General features: G+C 44.7%; 1 protein-coding gene across 1 annotated transcript in view; it reads left to right on the top strand.

Moving 5' to 3' along the window:
• Window positions 1-2,808: 2,808 nt before the first annotated feature.
• LOC110517086 (serine/threonine-protein phosphatase 2A 55 kDa regulatory subunit B gamma isoform-like) overlaps window positions 2,809-22,577 on the top strand; it is a 44,640-nt gene continuing 24,871 nt past the window's right edge. The window contains exon 1 of the mRNA XM_036934323.1: window positions 2,809-3,076. Coding sequence (XP_036790218.1) covers window positions 3,013-3,076 — 64 coding nt within the window. The 5' untranslated portion in view covers window positions 2,809-3,012. The remainder of the gene's footprint in view (window positions 3,077-22,577) is intronic.

The following is a 22,577-nucleotide window of genomic DNA, read 5'->3' on the forward strand; positions in this document are numbered from 1 at the left end:
TCCATTAGGTTGAATGTGATAGTCTGTCTATAACCAGCCTGAGGAGGTCTATAACCAGCCTGAGGAGGTCTATAACCGGCCTGAGTAGGTCTATAACTCCATTAGGTTGAATGTGATAGTCTGTCAATAACCAGCCTGAGGAGGTCTATAACCAGCATGAGTAGGTCTATAACCTGCCTGAGTAGGTCTATAACCAGCCTGAGGAGGTCTATAACCAGCCTGAGGAGGTCTATAACCTGCCTGAGTAGGTCTATAACTCCATTAGGTTGAATGTGATAGTCTGTCTATAACCAGCCTGAGGAGGTCTATAACCAGCATGAGTAGGTCTATAACTCCATTAGGTTGAATGTGATAGTCTGTCTATAACCAGCCTGAGGAGGTCTATAACCAGCCTGAGGAGGTCTATAACTCCATTAGGTTGAATGTGATAGTCTGTCAATAACCAGCCTGAGGAGGTCTATAACCAGCATGAGTAGGTCTATAACCTGCCTGAGTAGGTCTATAACCAGCCTGAGGAGGTCTATAACCAGCCTGAGGAGGTCTATAACCTGCCTGAGTAGGTCTAAAACTCCATTAGGTTGAATGTGATAGTCTGTCTATAACCAGCCTGAGGAGGTCTATAATCAGCCTACGGAGGTCTATAACCAGCCTGAGGAGGTCTATATCCAGCCTGAGGAGGTCTATAACTCCATTAGGTTGAATGTGATAGTCTGTCTATATCCAGCCTGAGGAGGTCTATAATCAGCCTGAGGAGGTCTATAACCAGCCTGAGAAGGTCTATAACCAGCCTGAGATGGTCTATAACTCCATTGGGTTGAATGTGATAGTCTGTCTATAACCAGCCTGAGGAGGTCTTTTCCAGCCTGAGGAGGTCTATAACCAGCCTGAGGAGGTCTATAACCAGCCTGAGGAGGTCTATAACCAGCCTGAGGAGGTCTACAACCAGCCTGAGGAGGTCTATAACCAGCCTGAGGAGGTCTATAACCAGCCTGAGGAGGCTATATCCAACCTGAGGAGGTCTATAACCAGCCTGAGGAGGTCTATAACCAGCCTGAGGAGGTCTATAACTCCATTGCTATTCTATTCACAGTTTAGAGAAATTGATCTAATTGGAAATGAGCTATAATCAGGCTGGTTAACATGATGCATGTCTGCTGAATTTGGAAAAATCCACTCGCACTCGGCCCCGCTCCACCTACTCAGCCAATCAGGAGCCGCTACTGCGTAACATTTGCTAAACGCTACGTGCTAAATAGTACGCAACGATGAGTGCATAGTATGCAATTGAAGTATGTGGTACACTGGTATGGGTATTCAGACCTCCCTCTCTCTCCTCCTCCTCTCCTCTCGTTCTCTCCACTGTTCCCTCTGCCGGTCACTTCCCTCTCATCACCTGCAGTGGGCGGAGTCGTGACTGAGAGCTGTGCTCTGGTTGGCTAAGCTGGAAAGAGGCTGCAGCGACAGACCCACAGCATCCTCTACTCTCGCTTTCTCCCTCTCTCCTTTTCGCTCATCCCGCCACCCTTCTCTCTCTCTCTCTCTCCTTTCCTCTCCACACAGAGACACACGTGCCCCTGCCTGCCTGCCTGCTCAGTGACACTGCAGTACAGAGGACATAGCAGCAGCAGACAGACAGACAGGCAGAGAGACACGCAGGCAGACCGACACGCAGGCAGAGAGACAGGCAGGCAAAACAAGCCGACAGGCAGAACGTAGGAAGGTGTGTCGAGGCCTTGTCTCCTCTTCCTCGAGTAGCAGAGATCCTGTTCTCCTGCGCTCTCCTTCAAGGACTTCCACACTCTGAGACCAAGAACTACTACTGCTACAGTTCATGTTCCTGTTTGTTAACAAGGAAATACTGCTGCTACTACTGCTGCTACTACAATTCCTGTTCCTGTTTGTTACCAAGGAAATACTCCTGCTACTACTGCTACAATTCCTGTTCCGGTTTGTTACCAAGGAAATACTGCTGCTACTACTGCTGCTGCTACAATTCCTGTTCCTGTGTGTTACCAAGGAAATACTACTGCTGCTACTACAGTTCCTGTTCCTGTTTGTTACCAAGGAAACACTCCTGCTACTATTACTACTGCTACAGTTCCTGTTTGTTACCAAGGAAATACTACTACTGCTACAATTCCTGTTCCTGTTTGTTACCAAGGAAATACTACTACTGCTACAATTCCTGTTCCTGTTTGTTACCAAGGAAATACTACTACTGCTACAGTTCCTGTTCCTGTTTGTTACCAAGGAAACACTCCTGCTACTATTACTACTGCTACAGTTCCTGTTTGTTACCAAGGAAATACTACTACTGCTACAATTCCTGTTCCTGTTTGTTACCAAGGAAATACTACTACTGCTACAGTTCCTGTTCCTGTTTGTTACCAAGGAAATACGACTACTGCTACAATTCCTGTTCCTGTTTGTTACCAAGGAAATACTGCAGCGCAGTGGATATTATCACGGAGGAGTGCTACTCTCTCCCTCTCTTTCTCTCACACAGTCACAGGCAGACAAATGGACGACTCTCTCTAACAGCATATCAGTGGATTTCTCATTGTTTCGGGACTTCTCTTGCTGGCCTGGTGTGTGTAGTGGTGTGTGTAGTGGTGTGTGTAGTGGTGTGTGTTTTTATCAGAGGTCACGCCGCGTGCTGTGGGAGTGTGTGTGGGCGATCCACCTTCTCTCAGGTCCCCTCCCCTCTCATCCTTTTCTACCTAATCTCTCTCTCCCTCTCTCTCTCTCTCTCTCTCCACCCCCTCTCCTGTTCACCCTTCCGTCCCTCTCCACACCTCACCAAACTCCTTCCCTCTCTTCCCCCTCTCTCTCTCTCCATCCTCACCACACCTCTCCCTCTCTTCCCTCTATCCTCTCTATTCCTCCGCCCCTCCATATCCCACGATGCCTTGCCCCAGGCCACTGCGCTAGGCCCCAGCAGTATGGGCAGAGCCTGGGAGGGGAGAGAGAGCTCTGATTGGTCCAGGTCGGATCCCCCTTCCTTTGCTTTCAATGGGGGAGGACACCGAGAGCTCCAAAGTCAACCACAGCTTCCTGCGAGACTACGTCACCGAAGGTAGGCTTATAACACCCTTTTTTTTTAACCTTAAGTAGGTTTATAACACCTCTGTTATCTTAAGTATGTCTATAACACCTCTGTCACCATATGTAGGTTTATAATATCACTATGTTACCTTACATAGGTTTATAACACATATATTCTACCTATTCTACCTTAAGTAGGCTTATAACACCTTTTTTACCTTAAGTAGGTTTATAACACCTCTGTTATCTTAAGTAGGTTTATAACACCTCTGTCACCATATGTAGGTTTATAATATCACTATGTTACCTTACATAGGTTTATAATAGCTCTATGTCACCTTAAGTAGGTTTATACCACCTCTGTTATCTTAAGTAGGTTTATAACACTTCTGTTATCTTAAGTAGGTTTATAACACCTCTGTCACCATATGTAGGTTTATAACATCACTATGTTACCTTACATAGGTTTATAACAGCTATCTCTATGTCACCTTAAGTAGGTTTATAACACATCTATTCTACCTTAAGTAGGTTTATAATGGCTCTATGTCACCTTAAGTAGGTTTATAATACCACTATATAATCAAAGCTTATAATACATATATTTTACCTTAAGTAGGTCTATAATGGCTCTATGTCACATTAGGTAGGTTTATAATACCTCTATGTTAGATTATGTTTGCGTATTATAACTCTGTCAAGTTACGTAGACCTAGAGCGCCATTTAGTTTGCAAAGATGGGCTTCCAACACATCTCTGTTACCGAAGGTAGACTTCCAATATATCTCTGTTACCGAAGGTAGATTTCCAACACATCTCTGTTACCGAAGGTAGGCTTCCAACACATCTCTGTTACCGAAGGTAGGCTTCCAACACATCTCTGTTACCGAAGGTAGGCTTCCAACATATCTCTGTTACCGAAGGTAGGCTTCCAACATATCTCTGTTACTGAAGGTAGGCTTCCAATATATCTCTGTTACTGAAGGTAGACTTCCACTATATCTCAGTTACCGAAGGTAGACTTACAATATATCTCTGTTACCGAAGGTAGGCTTCCAACATATCTCTGTTACCGAAGGTAGGCTTCCAACATATCTCTGTTACCGAAGGTAGGCTTCCATCACATCTCTGTTACTGAAGGTAGGCTTCCAATATATCTCTGTTACTGAAGGTAGGCTTCCAACACATCTCTGTTACCGAAGGTAGGCTTTCAATATATCTCTGTTACCGAAGGTAGGCTTCCAACATATCTCTGTTACCGAAGGTAGGCTTCCAACACATCTCTGTTACCGAAGGTAGGCTTCCAACACATCTCTGTTACCGAAGGTAGGCTTACAACATATCTCTGTTACCGAAGATAGGCTTCCAACATATCTCTGTTACCAAAGGTAGGCTTCCAATATATCTCTGCTACCGAAGGTAGGCTCCCAATATATCTCTGTTACCGAAGGTAGGCTTCCAACACATCTCTGTTACCGAAGGTAGGCTTATAGCATATCTCTGTTACCGAAGGTAGGCTTATAGCATATCTCTGTTACCGAAGGTAGGCATCCAGCACCTCTTTTGTCAATTTAGGTATGTTTATAATACCTCTCTGTCCCCTTAGGTACACTAATAATGTAGGGGTACAACGGCACTACATTACAAAAGATAGGCCTACAACTAGTTTAGAATCAGAGATGTTTGTTTGAGAGAGAGAGAGAGTTAGGGGTTCAGAGCTGGACTCCTCCATGTTGCTGCCTGTCTCTGAACGTACATTATTAAGGACATTACCAGATATAGAGGTAATGTCCTTAAAACTGAGCCCAGAATAGACCTGCTTGTTGGAGCTTCACCTCTCATTATGACTGTGTGTGTTTTCTAGTCTACATCTGTGTGATGTGTGATCAATCAGTTTATTCCAGTTCAGAATGAAAATTATTCATTGTATTTTAGCAGCAACAGCTCCAATCTAGACAGATACAGTGCCTTGCGAAAGTATTCGGCCCCCTTGAACTTTGCGACCTTTTGCTACATTTCAGGCTTCAAACATAAAGATATAAAACTGTATTTTTTTGTGAAGAATCAACAACAAGTGGGACACAATCATGAAGTGGAACAACATTTATTGGATATTTCAAATTTTTTTAACAAATCAAAAACTGAAAAATTGGGCGTGCAAAATTATTCAGCCCCCTTAAGTTAATACTTTGTAGCGCCACCTTTTGCTGCGATTACAGCTGTAAGTCGCTTGGGGTATGTCCCTTTCAGTTTTGCACATCGAGAGACTGAATTTTTTTCCCATTCCTCCTTGCAAAACAGCTCGAGCTCAGTGAGGTTGGATGGAGAGCATTTGTGCTGACTCAGTGGTTCTGAACCCTTATGGGTTAGTAACAGTATGATAGTAGGATGCTGACTCAGTGGTTCTGAACCCTTATGGGTTAGTAACAGTATGATAGTAGGATGCTGACTCAGTCGTTCTGAACCCTTATGGGGTAGTAACAGTATGATAGTAGGATGCTGACTCAGTGGTTCTGAACCCTTATGGGTTAGTAACAGTATGATAGTAGGATGCTGACTCAGTCGTTCTGAACCCTTATGGGGTAGTAACAGTATGATAGTAGGATGCTGACTCAGTGGTTCTGAACCCTTATGGGGTAGTAACAGTAGGATGCTGACTCAGTGGTTCTGAATCCTTATGGGGTAGTAACAGTATGATAGTAGGATGCTGACTCAGTGGTTCTGAACCCTTATGGGTTAGTAACAGTATGATAGTAGGATGCTGACTCAGTCGTTCTGAACCCTTATGGGGTAGTAACAGTATGATAGTAGGATGCTGACTCAGTGGTTCTGAACCCTTATGGGGTAGTAACAGTAGGATGCTGACTCAGTGGTTCTGAATCCTTATGGGGTAGTAACAGTATGATAGTAGGATGCTGACTCAGTGGTTCTGAATCCTTATGGGGTAGTAACAGTATGATAGTAGGATGCTGACTCAGTGGTTCTGAACCCTTATGGGGTTGTAACAGTATGATAGTAGGATGCTGACTCAGTGGTTCTGATCCCTTATGGGCTAGTAACAGTATGATAGTAGGATGCTGACTCAGTCGTTCTGAACCCTTATGGGGTAGTAACAGTATGATAGTAGGATGCTGACTCAGTGGTTCTGAACCCTTATGGGGTAGTAACAGTATGATAGTAGGATGCTGACTCAGTGGTTCTGATCCCTTATGGGCTAGTAACAGTATGATAGTAGGATGCTGACTCAGTGGTTCTGAACCCTTATGGGGTAGTAACAGTATGATAGTAGGATGCTGACTCAGTGGTTCTGATCCCTTATGGGGTAGTAACAGTATGATAGTAGGATGCTGACTCAGTGGTTCTGAACCCTTATGGGGTAGTAACAGTAGGATAGTAGGATGCTGACTCAGAGGTTCTGAACCCTTATGGGGTAGTAACAGTATGATAGTAGGATGCTGACTCAGTGGTTCTGATCCCTTATGGGCTAGTAACAGTATGATAGTAGGATGCTGACTCAGTGGTTCTGATCCCTTATGGGCTAGTAACAGTATGATAGTAGGATGCTGACTCAGTGGTTCTGAACCCTTATGGGGTAGTAACAGTATGATAGTAGGATGCTGACTCAGTGGTTCTGAACCCTTATGGGGTAGTAACAGTAGGATGCTGACTCAGTGGTTCTGAACCCTTATGGGGTAGTAACAGTAGGATGCTGACTCAGTGGTTCTGAACCCTTATGGGGTAGTAACAGAATGATAGTAGGATGCTGACTCAGTGGTTCTGAACCCTTATGGGGTAGTAACAGAATGATAGTAGGATGCTGACTCAGTGGTTCTGAACCCTTATGGGGTAGTAACAGTATGATAGTAGGATGCTGACTCAGTGGTTCTGAACCCTTATGGGGTAGTAACAGAATGATAGTAGGATGCTGACTCAGTGGTTCTGAACCCTTATGGGGTAGTAACAGTATGATAGAAGGATGCTGACTCAGTGGTTCTGAACCCTTATGGGGTAGTAACAGTATGATAGTAGGATGCTGACTCAGTGGTTCTGAACCCTTATGGGGTAGTAACAGTATGATAGTAGGATGCTGACTCAGTGGTTCTGATCCCTTATGGGGTAGTAACAGTATGATAGTAGGATGCTGACTCAGTGGTTCTGAACCCTTATGGGGTAGTAACAGTATGATGGTAGGATGCTGACTCAGTGGTTCTGAACCCTTATGGGGTAGTAACAGTATGATAGTAGGATGCTGAGTCAGTGGTTCTGAACCCTTATGGGGTAGTAACAGTATGATAGTAGGATGCTGACTCAGTGGTTCTGAACCCTTATGGGGTAGTAACAGTATGATGCTGACTCAGTGGTTCTGAACCCTTATGGGGTAGTAACAGTATGATAGTAGGATGCTGACTCAGTGGTTCTGAACCCTTATGGGGTAGTAACAGAATGATAGTAGGATGCTGACTCAGTGGTTCTGATCCCTTATGGGGTAGTAACAGTATGATAGTAGGATGCTGACTCAGTGGTTCTGAACCCTTATGGGGTAGTAACATAATGATAGTAGGATGCTGACTCAGGGGTTCTGAACCCTTATGGGGTAGTAACAGTATGATAGTAGGATGCTGACTCAGTGGTTCTGAACCCTTATTGGGTAGTAACAGTATGATGCTGACTCAGTGGTTCTGATCCCTTATGGGGTAGTAACAGTATGATAGTAGGATGCTGACTCAGTGTTTCTGAACCCTTATGGGGTAGTAACAGTATGGTGCTGACTCAGTGGTTCTGATCCCTTATGGGGTAGTAACAGAATGATAGTAGGATGCTGACTCAGTGGTTCTGATCCCTTATGGGGTAGTAACAGTATGATAGTAGGATGCTGACTCAGTGGTTCTGATCCCTTATGGGGTAGTAACAGAATGATAGTAGGATGCTGACTCAGTGGTTCTGATCCCTTATGGGGTAGTAACAGTATGATAGTAGGATGCTGACTCAGTGGTTCTGAACCCTTATGGGGTAGTAACAGTATGATAGTAGGATGCTGACTCAGTGGTTCTGAACCCTTATGGGGTAGTAACAGTACGATAGTAGGATGCTGACTCAGTGGTTCTGAACCCTTATGGGGTATTGACAGTATGATAGTAGGATGCTGACTCAGTAGTTCTGATCCCTTATGGGGTAGTAACAGTAGGATACTGACTCAGTGGTTCTGAACCCTTATGGGGTAGTAACAGTATGATAGTAGGATGCTGACTCAGTGGTTCTGAACCCTTATGGGGTAGTAACAGTATGATAGTAGGATGCTGACTCAGTGGTTCTGAACCTTTATGGGGTAGTAACAGTATGATAGTAGGATGCTGACTCAGTGGTTCTGAACCCTTATGGGGTAGTAACAGTATGATAGTAGGATGCTGACTCAGTGGTTCTGAACCCTTATGGGGTAGTAACAGTATGATAGTAGGATGCTGACTCAGTGGTTCTGAACCCTTATGGGGTAGTAACAGTATGATAGTAGGATGCTGACTCAGTGGTTCTGAACCCTTTGGGGTAGTAACAGTAGGATGCTGACTCAGTGGTTCTGAACCCTTATGGGGTAGTAACAGTATGATAGTAGGATGCTGACTCAGTGGTTCTGAACCCTTATGGGGTAGTAACAGTATGATAGTAGGATGCTGACTCAGTGGTTCTGAACCCTTATGGGGTAGTAACAGTAGGATAGTAGGATGCTGACTCAGAGGTTCTGAACCCTTATGGGGTAGTAACAGTATGATAGTAGGATGCTGACTCAGTGGTTCTGAACCCTTATGTTGTAGTAACAGTATGATAGTAGGATGCTGACTCAGTGGTTCTGAACCCTTATGGGGTAGTAACAGTATGATAGTAGGATGCTGAGTCAGTGGTTCTGAACCCTTATGGGGTAGTAACAGTATGATAGTAGGATGCTGACTCAGTGGTTCTGAACCCTTATGGGGTAGTAACAGTATGATGCTGACTCAGTGGTTCTGAACCCTTATGGGGTAGTAACAGTATGATAGTAGGATGCTGACTCAGTGGTTCTGAACCCTTATGGGGTAGTAACAGAATGATAGTAGGATGCTGACTCAGTGGTTCTGATCCCTTATGGGGTAGTAACAGTATGATAGTAGGATGCTGACTCAGTGGTTCTGAACCCTTATGGGGTAGTAACAGAATGATAGTAGGATGCTGACTCAGTGGTTCTGAACCCTTATGGGGTAGTAACAGTATGATAGTAGGATGCTGACTCAGTGGTTCTGAACCCTTATGGGGTAGTAACAGTATGATGCTGACTCAGTGGTTCTGAACCCTTATGGGGTAGTAACAGTATGATAGTAGGATGCTGACTCAGTGGTTCTGAACCCTTATGGGGTAGTAACAGAATGATAGTAGGATGCTGACTCAGTGGTTCTGATCCCTTATGGGGTAGTAACAGTATGATAGTAGGATGCTGACTCAGTGGTTCTGAACCCTTATGGGGTAGTAACATAATGATAGTAGGATGCTGACTCAGGGGTTCTGAACCCTTATGGGGTAGTAACAGTATGATAGTAGGATGCTGACTCAGTGGTTCTGAACCCTTATTGGGTAGTAACAGTATGATGCTGACTCAGTGGTTCTGATCCCTTATGGGGTAGTAACAGTATGATAGTAGGATGCTGACTCAGTGGTTCTGAACCCTTATGGGGTAGTAACAGTATGGTGCTGACTCAGTGGTTCTGATCCCTTATGGGGTAGTAACAGAATGATAGTAGGATGCTGACTCAGTGGTTCTGATCCCTTATGGGGTAGTAACAGTATGATAGTAGGATGCTGACTCAGTGGTTCTTATCCCTTATGGGGTAGTAACAGAATGATAGTAGGATGCTGACTCAGTGGTTCTGAACCCTTATGGGGTAGTAACAGTATGATAGTAGGATGCTGACTCAGTGGTTCTGAACCCTTATGGGGTAGTAACAGTATGATAGTAGGATGCTGACTCAGTGGTTCTGAACCCTTATGGGGTAGTAACAGTATGATAGTAGGATGCTGACTCAGTGGTTCTGAACCCTTATGGGGTAGTAACAGTAGGATGCTGACTCAGTGGTTCTGAACCCTTATGGGGTAGTAACAGTATGATAGTAGGATGCTGACTCAGTGGTTCTGATCCCTTATGGGCTAGTAACAGTATGATAGTAGGATGCTGACTCAGTGGTTCTGATCCCTTATGGGCTAGTAACAGTATGATAGTAGAATGCTGACTCAGTGGTTCTGATCCCTTATGGGGTAGTAACAGTATGATAGTAGGATGCTGACTCAGTGGTTCTGAACCCTTATGGGGTAGTAACAGTATGATAGTAGGATGCTGACTCAGTGGTTCTGAACCCTTATGGGGTAGTAACAGTATGATAGTAGGATGCTGACTCAGTGGTTCTGATCCCTTATGGGGTAGTAACAGTATGATAGTAGGATGCTGACTCAGTGGTTCTGATCCCTTATGGGCTAGTAACAGTATGATAGTAGAATGCTGACTCAGTGGTTCTGATCCCTTATGGGGTAGTAACAGTATGATAGTAGGATGCTGACTCAGTGGTTCTGAACCCTTATGGGGTAGTAACAGTATGATAGTAGGATGCTGACTCAGTGGTTCTGATCCCTTATGGGGTAGTAACAGTATGATAGTAGGATGCTGACTCAGTGGTTCTGATCCCTTATGGGCTAGTAACAATATGATAGTAGGATGCTGACTCAGTGGTTCTGATCCCTTATGGGCTAGTAACAGTATGATAGTAGGATGCTGACTCAGTGGTTCTGAACCCTTATGGGGTAGTAACAGTATGATAGTAGGATGCTGACTCAGTGGTTCTGAACCCTTTTGGGGTAGTAACAGTATGATAGTAGGATGCTGACTCAGTGGTTCTGAACCCTTATGGGGTAGTAACATTATGATAGTAGGATGCTGACTCAGTGGTTCTGAACCCTTATGGGGTAGTAACAGTAGGATGCTGACTCAGTGGTTCTGAACCCTTATGGGGTAGTAACAGTATGATAGTAGGATGCTGACTCAGTGGTTCTGATCCCTTATGGGCTAGTAACAGTATGATAGTAGGATGCTGACTCAGTGGTTCTGAACCCTTATGGGCTAGTAACAGTATGATAGTAGGATGCTGACTCAGTGGTTCTGAACCCTTATGGGGTAGTAACAGTATGATAGTAGGATGCTGACTCAGTGGTTCTGAACCCTTATGGGGTAGTAACAGTATGATAGCAGGATGCTGACTCAGTGGTTCTGAACCCTTATGGGGTAGTAACAGTATGATAGTGGGATGCTGACTCAGTGGTTCTGAACCCTTATGGGGTAGTAACAGTAGGATGCTGACTCAGTGGTTCTGAACCCTTATGGGGGAGTAACAGTATGATAGTAGGATGCTGACTCAGTGGTTCTGAACCCTTATGGGGTAGTAACAGTAGGATGCTGAGTCAGTGGTTCTGAACCCTTATGGGGTAGTAACAGTATGATAGTAGGATGCTGACTCAGTGGTTCTGAACCCTTATGGGGTAGTAACAGTATGATGCTGACTCAGTGGTTCTGAACCCTTATGGGGTAGTAACAGTATGATAGTAGGATGCTGACTCAGTGGTTCTGAACCCTTATGGGGTAGTAACAGTATGATAGTAGGATGCTGAATCAGTGGTTCTGAACCCTTATGGGGTAGTAACAGTATGATAGTACGATGCTGACTCAGTGGTTCTGAACCCTTATGGGGTAGTAACAGTATGATAGTAGGATGCTGACTCAGTGGTTCTGAACCCTTATGGGGTAGTAACAGTAGGATGCTGACTCAGTGGTTCTGAACCCTTATGGGGTAGTAACAGTATGATAGTAGGATGCTGACTCAGTGGTTCTGAACCCTTATGGGGTAGTAACAGTATGATAGTAGGATGCTGACTCAGTGGTTCTTATCCCTTATGGGGTAGTAACAGTATGATAGTAGGATGCTGACTCAGTGGTTCTGATCCCTTATGGGCTAGTAACAGTATGATAGTAGGATGCTGACTCAGTGGTTCTGATCCCTTATGGGCTAGTAACAGTATGATATTAGGATGCTGACTCAGTGGTTCTGAACCCTTATGGGCTAGTAACAGTATGATAGTAGGATGCTGACTCAGTGGTTCTGAACCCTTATGGGGTAGTAACAGTATGATAGTAGGATGCTGACTCAGTGGTTCTGAACCCTTATGGGGTAGTAACAGTATGATAGTAGGATGCTGACTCAGTGGTTCTGAACCCTTACGGGGTAGTAACAGTATGATAGTGGGATGCTGACTCAGTGGTTCTGAACCCTTATGGGGTAGTAACAGTAGGATGCTGACTCAGTGGTTCTGATCCCTTATGGGGGAGTAACAGTATGATAGTAGGATGCTGACTCAGTGGTTCTGAACCCTTATGGGGTAGTAACAGTAGGATGCTGAGTCAGTGGTTCTGAACCCTTATGGGGTAGTAACAGTATGATAGTAGGATGCTGACTCAGTGGTTCTGAACCCTTATGGGGTAGTAACAGTATGATAGTAGGATGCTGACTCAGTGGTTCTGAACCCTTATGGGGTAGTAACAGTATGATAGTAGGATGCTGACTCAGTGGTTCTGAACCCTTATGGGGTAGTAACAGTAGGATGCTGACTCAGTGGTTCTGAACCCTTATGGGGTAGTAACAGTATGATAGTAGGATGCTGACTCAGTGGTTCTGAACCCTTATGGGGTAGTAACAGTAGGATGCTGACTCAGTGGTTCTGAACCCTTATGGGGTAGTAACAGTATGATAGTAGGATGCTGAATCAGTGGTTCTGAACCCTTATGGGGTAGTAACAGTATGATAGTAGGATGCTGACTCAGTGGTTCTGAACCCTTATGGGGTAGTAACAGTATGATAGTAGGATGCTGACTCAGTGGTTCTGAACCCTTATGGGGTAGTAACAGAAAATAGTAGGATGTTGACTCAGTGGTTCTGATCCCTTATGGGCTAGTAACAGTATGATAGTAGGATGCTGACTCAGTGGTTCTGAACCCTTATGGGGTAGCAACAGTATGATAGTAGGATGCTGACTCAGTGGTTCTGAACCCTTATGGGGTAGTAACAGAATGATAGTAGGATGCTGACTCAGTGGTTCTGAACCCTTATGGGGTAGTAACAGTATGATAGTAGGATGCTGACCCAGTGGTTCTGAACCCTTATGGGGTAGTAACAGTATGATAGTAGGATGCTGACTCAGTGGTTCTGAACCCTTATGGGGTAGTAACAGTATGATAGTAGGATGCTGACTCAGTGGTTCTGAACCCTTATGGGGTAGTAACAGTATGATAGTAGGATGCTGACTCAGTGGTTCTGAACCCTTATGGGGTAGTAACAGTATGATAGTGGGATGCTGACTCAGTGGTTCTGAACCCTTATGGGGTAGTAACAGTACGATGCTGACTCAGAGGTTCTGAACCCTTATGGGGGAGTAACAGTATGATAGTAGGATGCTGACTCAGTGGTTCTGAACCCTTATGGGGTAGTAACAGTAGGATGCTGAGTCAGTGGTTCTGAACCCTTATGGGGTAGTAACAGTATGATAGTAGGATGCTGACTCAGTGGTTCTGAACCCTTATGGGGTAGTAACAGTATGATAGTAGGATGCTGACTCAGTGGTTCTTAACCCTTATGGGGTAGTAACAGTAGGATGCTGACTCAGTGGTTCTGAACCCTTATGGGGTAGTAACAGTATGATAGTAGGATGCTGACTCAGTGGTTCTGAACCCTTATGGGGTAGTAACAGTAGGATGCTGACTCTGTGGTTCTGAACCCTTATGGGGTAGTAACAGTATGATAGTAGGATGCTGACTCAGTGGTTCTGAACCCTTATGGGGTAGTAACAGTATGATAGTAGGATGCTGACTCAGTGGTTCTGAACCCTTATGGGGTAGTAACAGTATGATAGTGGGATCCTGACTCAGTGGTTCTGAACCCTTATGGGGTAGTAACAGTAGGATGCTGACTCAGTGGTTCTGAACCCTTATGGGGTAGTAACAGTATGATAGTGGGATGCTGACTCAGTGGTTCTGAACCCTTATGGGGTAGTAACAGTAGGATGCTGAGTCAGTGGTTCTGAACCCTTATGGGGTAGTAACAGTATGATAGTAGGATGCTGACTCAGTGGTTCTGAACCCTTATGGGGTAGTAACAGTATGATAGTAGGATGCTGACTCAGTGGTTCTGAACCCTTATGGGGTAGTAACAGTATGATAGTAGGATGCTGACTCAGTGGTTCTTAACCCTTATGGGGTAGTAACAGTAGGATGCTGACTCAGTGGTTCTGAACCCTTATGGGGTAGTAACAGTATGATAGTAGGATGCTGACTCAGTGGTTCTGAACCCTTATGGGGTAGTAACAGTAGGATGCTGACTCAGTGGTTCTGAACCCTTATGGGGTAGTAACAGTATGATAGTAGGATGCTGAATCAGTGGTTCTGAACCCTTATGGGGTAGTAACAGTATGATAGTAGGATGCTGACTCAGTGGTTCTGAACCCTTATGGGGTAGTAACAGAATGATAGTAGGATGCTGACTCAGTGGTTCTGAACCCTTATGGGGTAGTAACAGAATGATAGTAGGATGCTGACTCAGTGGTTCTGAACCCTTATGGGGTAGTAACAGTATGATAGTAGGATGCTGACTCAGTGGTTCTGAACCCTTATGGGGTAGTAACAGTATGATGCTGACTCAGTGGTTCTGAATCCTTATGGGGTAGTAACAGAATGATAGTAGGATGCTGACTCAGTGGTTCTGAACCCTTATGGGGTAGTAACAGTATGATAGTAGGATGCTGACTCAATGGTTCTGAACCCTTATGGGGTAGTAACAGTATGATAGTAGGATGCTGACTCAGTGGTTCTGAACCCTTATGGGGTAGTAACAGTATGATAGTAGGATGCTGACTCAGTGGTTCTGAACCCTTATGGGGTAGTAACAGTATGATAGTAGGATGCTGACTCAGTGGTTCTGAACCCTTATGGGGTAGTAACAGTATGATAGTAGGATGCTGACTCAGTGGTTCTGAACCCTTATGGGGTAGTAACAGTATGATAGTAGGATGCTGACTCAGTGGTTCTGAACCCTTATGGGGTAGTAACAGTATGATAGTAGGATGCTGACTCAGTGGTTCTGAACCCTTATGGGGTAGTAACATAATGATAGTAGGATGCTGACTCAGTGGTTCTGAACCCTTATGGGGTAGTAACAGTATGATAGTAGGATGCTGACTCAGTGGTTCTGAACCCTTATGGGGTAGTAACAGTATGATGCTGACTCAGTGGTTCTGAACCCTTATGGGGTAGTAACAGTATGATAGTAGGATGCTGACTCAGTGGTTCTGAACCCTTATGGGGTAGTAACAGTATGATAGTAGGATGCTGACTCAGTGGTTCTGAACCCTTATGGGGTAGTAACAGTATGATGCTGACTCAGTGGTTCTGAATCCTTATGGGGTAGTAACAGAATGATAGTAGGATGCTGACTCAGTGGTTCTGAACCCTTATGGGGTAGTAACAGTATGATAGTAGGATGCTGACTCAATGGTTCTGAACCCTTATGGGGTAGTAACAGTATGATAGTAGGATGCTGACTCAGTGGTTCTGAACCCTTATGGGGTAGTAACAGTATGATAGTAGGATGCTGACTCAGTGGTTCTGAACCCTTATTGGGTAGTAACAGTATGATAGTGGGATGCTGACTCAGTGGTTCTGAACCCTTATGGGGTAGTAACAGTAGGATGCTGACTCAGTGGTTCTGAACCCTTATGGGGGAGTAACAGTATGATAGTAGGATGCTGACTCAGTGGTTCTGAACCCTTATGGGGTAGTAACAGTAGGATGCTGAGTCAGTGGTTCTGAACCCTTATGGGGTAGTAACAGTATGATAGTAGGATGCTGACTCAGTGGTTCTGAACCCTTATGGGGTAGTAACAGTATGATGCTGACTCAGTGGTTCTGAACCCTTATGGGGTAGTAACAGTATGATAGTAGGATGCTGACTCAGTGGTTCTGAACCCTTATGGGGTAGTAACAGTATGATAGTAGGATGCTGAATCAGTGGTTCTGAACCCTTATGGGGTAGTAACAGTATGATAGTACGATGCTGACTCAGTGGTTCTGAACCCTTATGGGGTAGTAACAGTATGATAGTAGGATGCTGACTCAGTGGTTCTGAACCCTTATGGGGTAGTAACAGTAGGATGCTGACTCAGTGGTTCTGAACCCTTATGGGGTAGTAACAGTATGATAGTAGGATGCTGACTCAGTGGTTCTGAACCCTTATGGGGTAGTAACAGTATGATAGTAGGATGCTGACTCAGTGGTTCTTATCCCTTATGGGGTAGTAACAGTATGATAGTAGGATGCTGACTCAGTGGTTCTGATCCCTTATGGGCTAGTAACAGTATGATAGTAGGATGCTGACTCAGTGGTTCTGATCCCTTATGGGCTAGTAACAGTATGATATTAGGATGCTGACTCAGTGGTTCTGAACCCTTATGGGCTAGTAACAGTATGATAGTAGGATGCTGACTCAGTGGTTCTGAACCCTTATGGGGTAGTAACAGTATGATAGTAGGATGCTGACTCAGTGGTTCTGAACCCTTATGGGGTAGTAACAGTATGATAGTAGGATGCTGACTCAGTGGTTCTGAACCCTTACGGGGTAGTAACAGTATGATAGTGGGATGCTGACTCAGTGGTTCTGAACCCTTATGGGGTAGTAACAGTAGGATGCTGACTCAGTGGTTCTGATCCCTTATGGGGGAGTAACAGTATGATAGTAGGATGCTGACTCAGTGGTTCTGAACCCTTATGGGGTAGTAACAGTAGGATGCTGAGTCAGTGGTTCTGAACCCTTATGGGGTAGTAACAGTATGATAGTAGGATGCTGACTCAGTGGTTCTGAACCCTTATGGGGTAGTAACAGTATGATAGTAGGATGCTGACTCAGTGGTTCTGAACCCTTATGGGGTAGTAACAGTATGATAGTAGGATGCTGACTCAGTGGTTCTGAACCCTTATGGGGTAGTAACAGTAGGATGCTGACTCAGTGGTTCTGAACCCTTATGGGGTAGTAACAGTATGATAGTAGGATGCTGACTCAGTGGTTCTGAACCCTTATGGGGTAGTAACAGTAGGATGCTGACTCAGTGGTTCTGAACCCTTATGGGGTAGTAACAGTATGATAGTAGGATGCTGAATCAGTGGTTCTGAACCCTTATGGGGTAGTAACAGTATGATAGTAGGATGCTGACTCAGTGGTTCTGAACCCTTATGGGGTAGTAACAGTATGATAGTAGGATGCTGACTCAGTGGTTCTGAACCCTTATGGGGTAGTAACAGAAAATAGTAGGATGCTGACTCAGTGGTTCTGATCCCTTATGGGCTAGTAACAGTATGATAGTAGGATGCTGACTCAGTGGTTCTGAACCCTTATGGGGTAGCAACAGTATGATAGTAGGATGCTGACTCAGTGGTTCTGAACCCTTATGGGGTAGTAACAGAATGATAGTAGGATGCTGACTCAGTGGTTCTGAACCCTTATGGGGTAGTAACAGTATGATAGTAGGATGCTGACCCAGTGGTTCTGAACCCTTATGGGGTAGTAACAGTATGATAGTAGGATGCTGACTCAGTGGTTCTGAACCCTTATGGGGTAGTAACAGTATGATAGTAGGATGCTGACTCAGTGGTTCTGAACCCTTATGGGGTAGTAACAGTATGATAGTAGGATGCTGACTCAGTGGTTCTGAACCCTTATGGGGTAGTAACAGTATGATAGTGGGATGCTGACTCAGTGGTTCTGAACCCTTATGGGGTAGTAACAGTACGATGCTGACTCAGAGGTTCTGAACCCTTATGGGGGAGTAACAGTATGATAGTAGGATGCTGACTCAGTGGTTCTGAACCCTTATGGGGTAGTAACAGTAGGATGCTGAGTCAGTGGTTCTGAACCCTTATGGGGTAGTAACAGTATGATAGTAGGTTGCTGACTCAGTGGTTCTGAACCCTTATGGGGTAGTAACAGTATGATAGTAGGATGCTGACTCAGTGGTTCTGAACCCTTATGGGGTAGTAACAGTATGATAGTAGGATGCTGACTCAGTGGTTCTTAACCCTTATGGGGTAGTAACAGTAGGATGCTGACTCAGTGGTTCTGAACCCTTATGGGGTAGTAACAGTATGATAGTAGGATGCTGACTCAGTGGTTCTGAACCCTTATGGGGTAGTAACAGTAGGATGCTGACTCTGTGGTTCTGAACCCTTATGGGGTAGTAACAGTATGATAGTAGGATGCTGACTCAGTGGTTCTGAACCCTTATGGGGTAGTAACAGTATGATAGTAGGATGCTGACTCAGTGGTTCTGAACCCTTATGGGGTAGTAACAGTATGATAGTGGGATGCTGACTCAGTGGTTCTGAACCCTTATGGGGTAGTAACAGTAGGATGCTGACTCAGTGGTTCTGAACCCTTATGGGGTAGTAACAGTATGATAGTGGGATGCTGACTCAGTGGTTCTGAACCCTTATGGGGTAGTAACAGTAGGATGCTGAGTCAGTGGTTCTGAACCCTTATGGGGTAGTAACAGTATGATAGTAGGATGCTGACTCAGTGGTTCTGAACCCTTATGGGGTAGTAACAGTATGATAGTAGGATGCTGACTCAGTGGTTCTGAACCCTTATGGGGTAGTAACAGTATGATAGTAGGATGCTGACTCAGTGGTTCTTAACCCTTATGGGGTAGTAACAGTAGGATGCTGACTCAGTGGTTCTGAACCCTTATGGGGTAGTAACAGTATGATAGTAGGATGCTGACTCAGTGGTTCTGAACCCTTATGGGGTAGTAACAGTAGGATGCTGACTCAGTGGTTCTGAACCCTTATGGGGTAGTAACAGTATGATAGTAGGATGCTGAATCAGTGGTTCTGAACCCTTATGGGGTAGTAACAGTATGATAGTAGGATGCTGACTCAGTGGTTCTGAACCCTTATGGGGTAGTAACAGAATGATAGTAGGATGCTGACTCAGTGGTTCTGAACCCTTATGGGGTAGTAACAGAATGATAGTAGGATGCTGACTCAGTGGTTCTGAACCCTTATGGGGTAGTAACAGTATGATAGTAGGATGCTGACTCAGTGGTTCTGAACCCTTATGGGGTAGTAACAGTATGATGCTGACTCAGTGGTTCTGAATCCTTATGGGGTAGTAACAGAATGATAGTAGGATGCTGACTCAGTGGTTCTGAACCCTTATGGGGTAGTAACAGTATGATAGTAGGATGCTGACTCAATGGTTCTGAACCCTTATGGGGTAGTAACAGTATGATAGTAGGATGCTGACTCAGTGGTTCTGAACCCTTATGGGGTAGTAACAGTATGATAGTAGGATGCTGACTCAGTGGTTCTGAACCCTTATGGGGTAGTAACAGTATGATAGTAGGATGCTGACTCAGTGGTTCTGAACCCTTATGGGGTAGTAACAGTATGATAGTAGGATGCTGACTCAGTGGTTCTGAACCCTTATGGGGTAGTAACAGTATGATAGTAGGATGCTGACTCAGTGGTTCTGAACCCTTATGGGGTAGTAACAGTATGATAGTAGGATGCTGACTCAGTGGTTCTGAACCCTTATGGGGTAGTAACATAATGATAGTAGGATGCTGACTCAGTGGTTCTGAACCCTTATGGGGTAGTAACAGTATGATAGTAGGATGCTGACTCAGTGGTTCTGAACCCTTATGGGGTAGTAACAGTATGATGCTGACTCAGTGGTTCTGAACCCTTATGGGGTAGTAACAGTATGATAGTAGGATGCTGACTCAGTGGTTCTGAACCCTTATGGGGTAGTAACAGTATGATAGTAGGATGCTGACTCAGTGGTTCTGAACCCTTATGGGGTAGTAACAGTATGATGCTGACTCAGTGGTTCTGAATCCTTATGGGGTAGTAACAGAATGATAGTAGGATGCTGACTCAGTGGTTCTGAACCCTTATGGGGTAGTAACAGTATGATAGTAGGATGCTGACTCAATGGTTCGGAACCCTTATGGGGTAGTAACAGTATGATAGTAGGATGCTGACTCAGTGGTTCTGAACCCTTATGGGGTAGTAACAGTATGATAGTAGGATGCTGACTCAGTGGTTCTGAACCCTTATGGGGTAGTAACAGTATGATAGTAGGATGCTGACTCAGTGGTTCTGAACCCTTATGGGGTAGTAACAGTATGATAGTAGGATGCTGACTCAGTGGTTCTGAACCCTTATGGGGTAGTAACAGTATGATAGTAGGATGCTGACTCAGTGGTTCTGAACCCTTATGGGGTAGTAACAGTATGATAGTAGGATGCTGACTCAGTGGTTCTGAACCCTTATGGGGTAGTAACAGTATGATAGTAGGATGCTGACTCAGTGGTTCTGAACCCTTATGGGGTAGTAACATAATGATAGTAGGATGCTGACTCAGTGGTTCTGAACCCTTATGGGGTAGTAACAGTATGATAGTAGGATGCTGACTCAGTGGTTCTGAACCCTTATGGGGTAGTAACAGTATGATGCTGACTCAGTGGTTCTGAACCCTTATGGGGTAGTAACAGTATGATAGTAGGATGCTGACTCAGTGGTTCTGAACCCTTATGGGGTAGTAACAGTATGATAGTAGGATGCTGACTCAGTGGTTCTGAACCCTTATGGGGTAGTAACAGTATGATGCTGACTCAGTGGTTCTGAATCCTTATGGGGTAGTAACAGAATGATAGTAGGATGCTGACTCAGTGGTTCTGAACCCTTATGGGGTAGTAACAGTATGATAGTAGGATGCTGACTCAATGGTTCTGAACCCTTATGGGGTAGTAACAGTATGATAGTAGGATGCTGACTCAGTGGTTCTGAACCCTTATGGGGTAGTAACAGTATGATAGTAGGATGCTGACTCAGTGGTTCTGAACCCTTATGGGGTAGTAACAGTATGATAGTAGGATGCTGACTCAGTGGTTCTGAACCCTTATGGGGTAGTAACAGTATGATAGTAGGATGCTGACTCAGTGGTTCTGAACCCTTATGGGGTAGTAACAGTATGATAGTAGGATGCTGACTCAGTGGTTCTGAACCCTTATGGGGTAGTAACAGTATGATAGTAGGATGCTGACTCAGTGGTTCTGAACCCTTATGGGGTAGTAACAGTATGATAGTAGGATGCTGACTCAGTGGTTCTGAACCCTTATGGGGTAGTAACAGTATGATAGTAGGATGCTGACTCAGTGGTTCTGAACCCTTATGGGGTAGTAACAGTATGATGCTGACTCAGTGGTTCTGAACCCTTATGGGGTAGTAACAGTATGATAGTAGGATGCTGACTCAGTGGTTCTGAACCCTTATGGGGTAGTAACAGTATGATAGTAGGATGCTGACTCAGTGGTTCTGAACCCTTATGGGTTAGTAACAGTATGATAGTAGGATGCTGACTCAGTGGTTCTGAACCCTTATGGGGTAGTAACAGTATGATAGTAGGATGCTGACTCAGTGGTTCTGAATCCTTATGGGGTAGTAACAGTATGATAGTAGGATGCTGACTCAGTGGTTCTGAACCCTTATGGGTTAGTAACAGTATGATAGTAGGATGCTGACTCACTGGTTCTGAACCCTTATGGGGTAGTAACAGTATGATAGTAGGATGCTGACTCAGTGGTTCTGAACCCTTATGGGGTAGTAACAGTATGATAGTAGGATGCTGACTCAGTGGTTCTGAACCCTTATGGGGTAGTAACAGTATGATAGTAGGATGCTGACTCAGTGGTTCTGAACCCTTATGGGGTAAAAACAGTAGGATGCTGACTCAATGGTTCTGATCCCTTATGGGGTAGTAACAGTATGATAGTAGGATGCTGACTCAGTGGTTCTGAACCCTTATGGGGTAGTAACAGTATGATAGTAGGATGCTGACTCAATGGTTCTGAATCCTTATGGGGTAGTAACAGTATGATAGTAGGATGCTGACTCAATGGTTCTGAACCCTTATGGGGTAGTAACAGTATGATAGTAGGATGCTGACTCAATGGTTCTGAACCCTTATGGGGTAGTAACAGAATGATAGTAGGATGCTGACTCAGTGGTTCTGAACCCTTATGGGGTAGTAACAGTAGGATGCTGGCTCAGTGGTTCTGAACCCTTATGGGGTAGTAACAGTAGGATGCTGACTCAGTGGTTCTGAACCCTTATGGGGTAGTAACAGTATGATAGTAGGATGCTGACTCACTGGTTCTGAACCCTTATGGGGTAGTAACAGAATGATAGTAGGATGCTGACTCAGTGGTTCTGAACCCTTATGGGGTAGTAACAGAATGATAGTAGGATGCTGACTCAGTGGTTCTGAACCCTTATGGGGTAGTAACAGAATGATAGTAGGATGCTGACTCAGTGGTTCTGAACCCTTATGGGGTAGTAACAGTATGATAGTAGGATGCTGACTCAGTGG

This window comes from Oncorhynchus mykiss, chromosome 10 (assembly GCF_013265735.2).
Source record: "Oncorhynchus mykiss isolate Arlee chromosome 10, USDA_OmykA_1.1, whole genome shotgun sequence".
Lineage (NCBI taxonomy): Eukaryota > Metazoa > Chordata > Actinopteri > Salmoniformes > Salmonidae > Oncorhynchus > Oncorhynchus mykiss.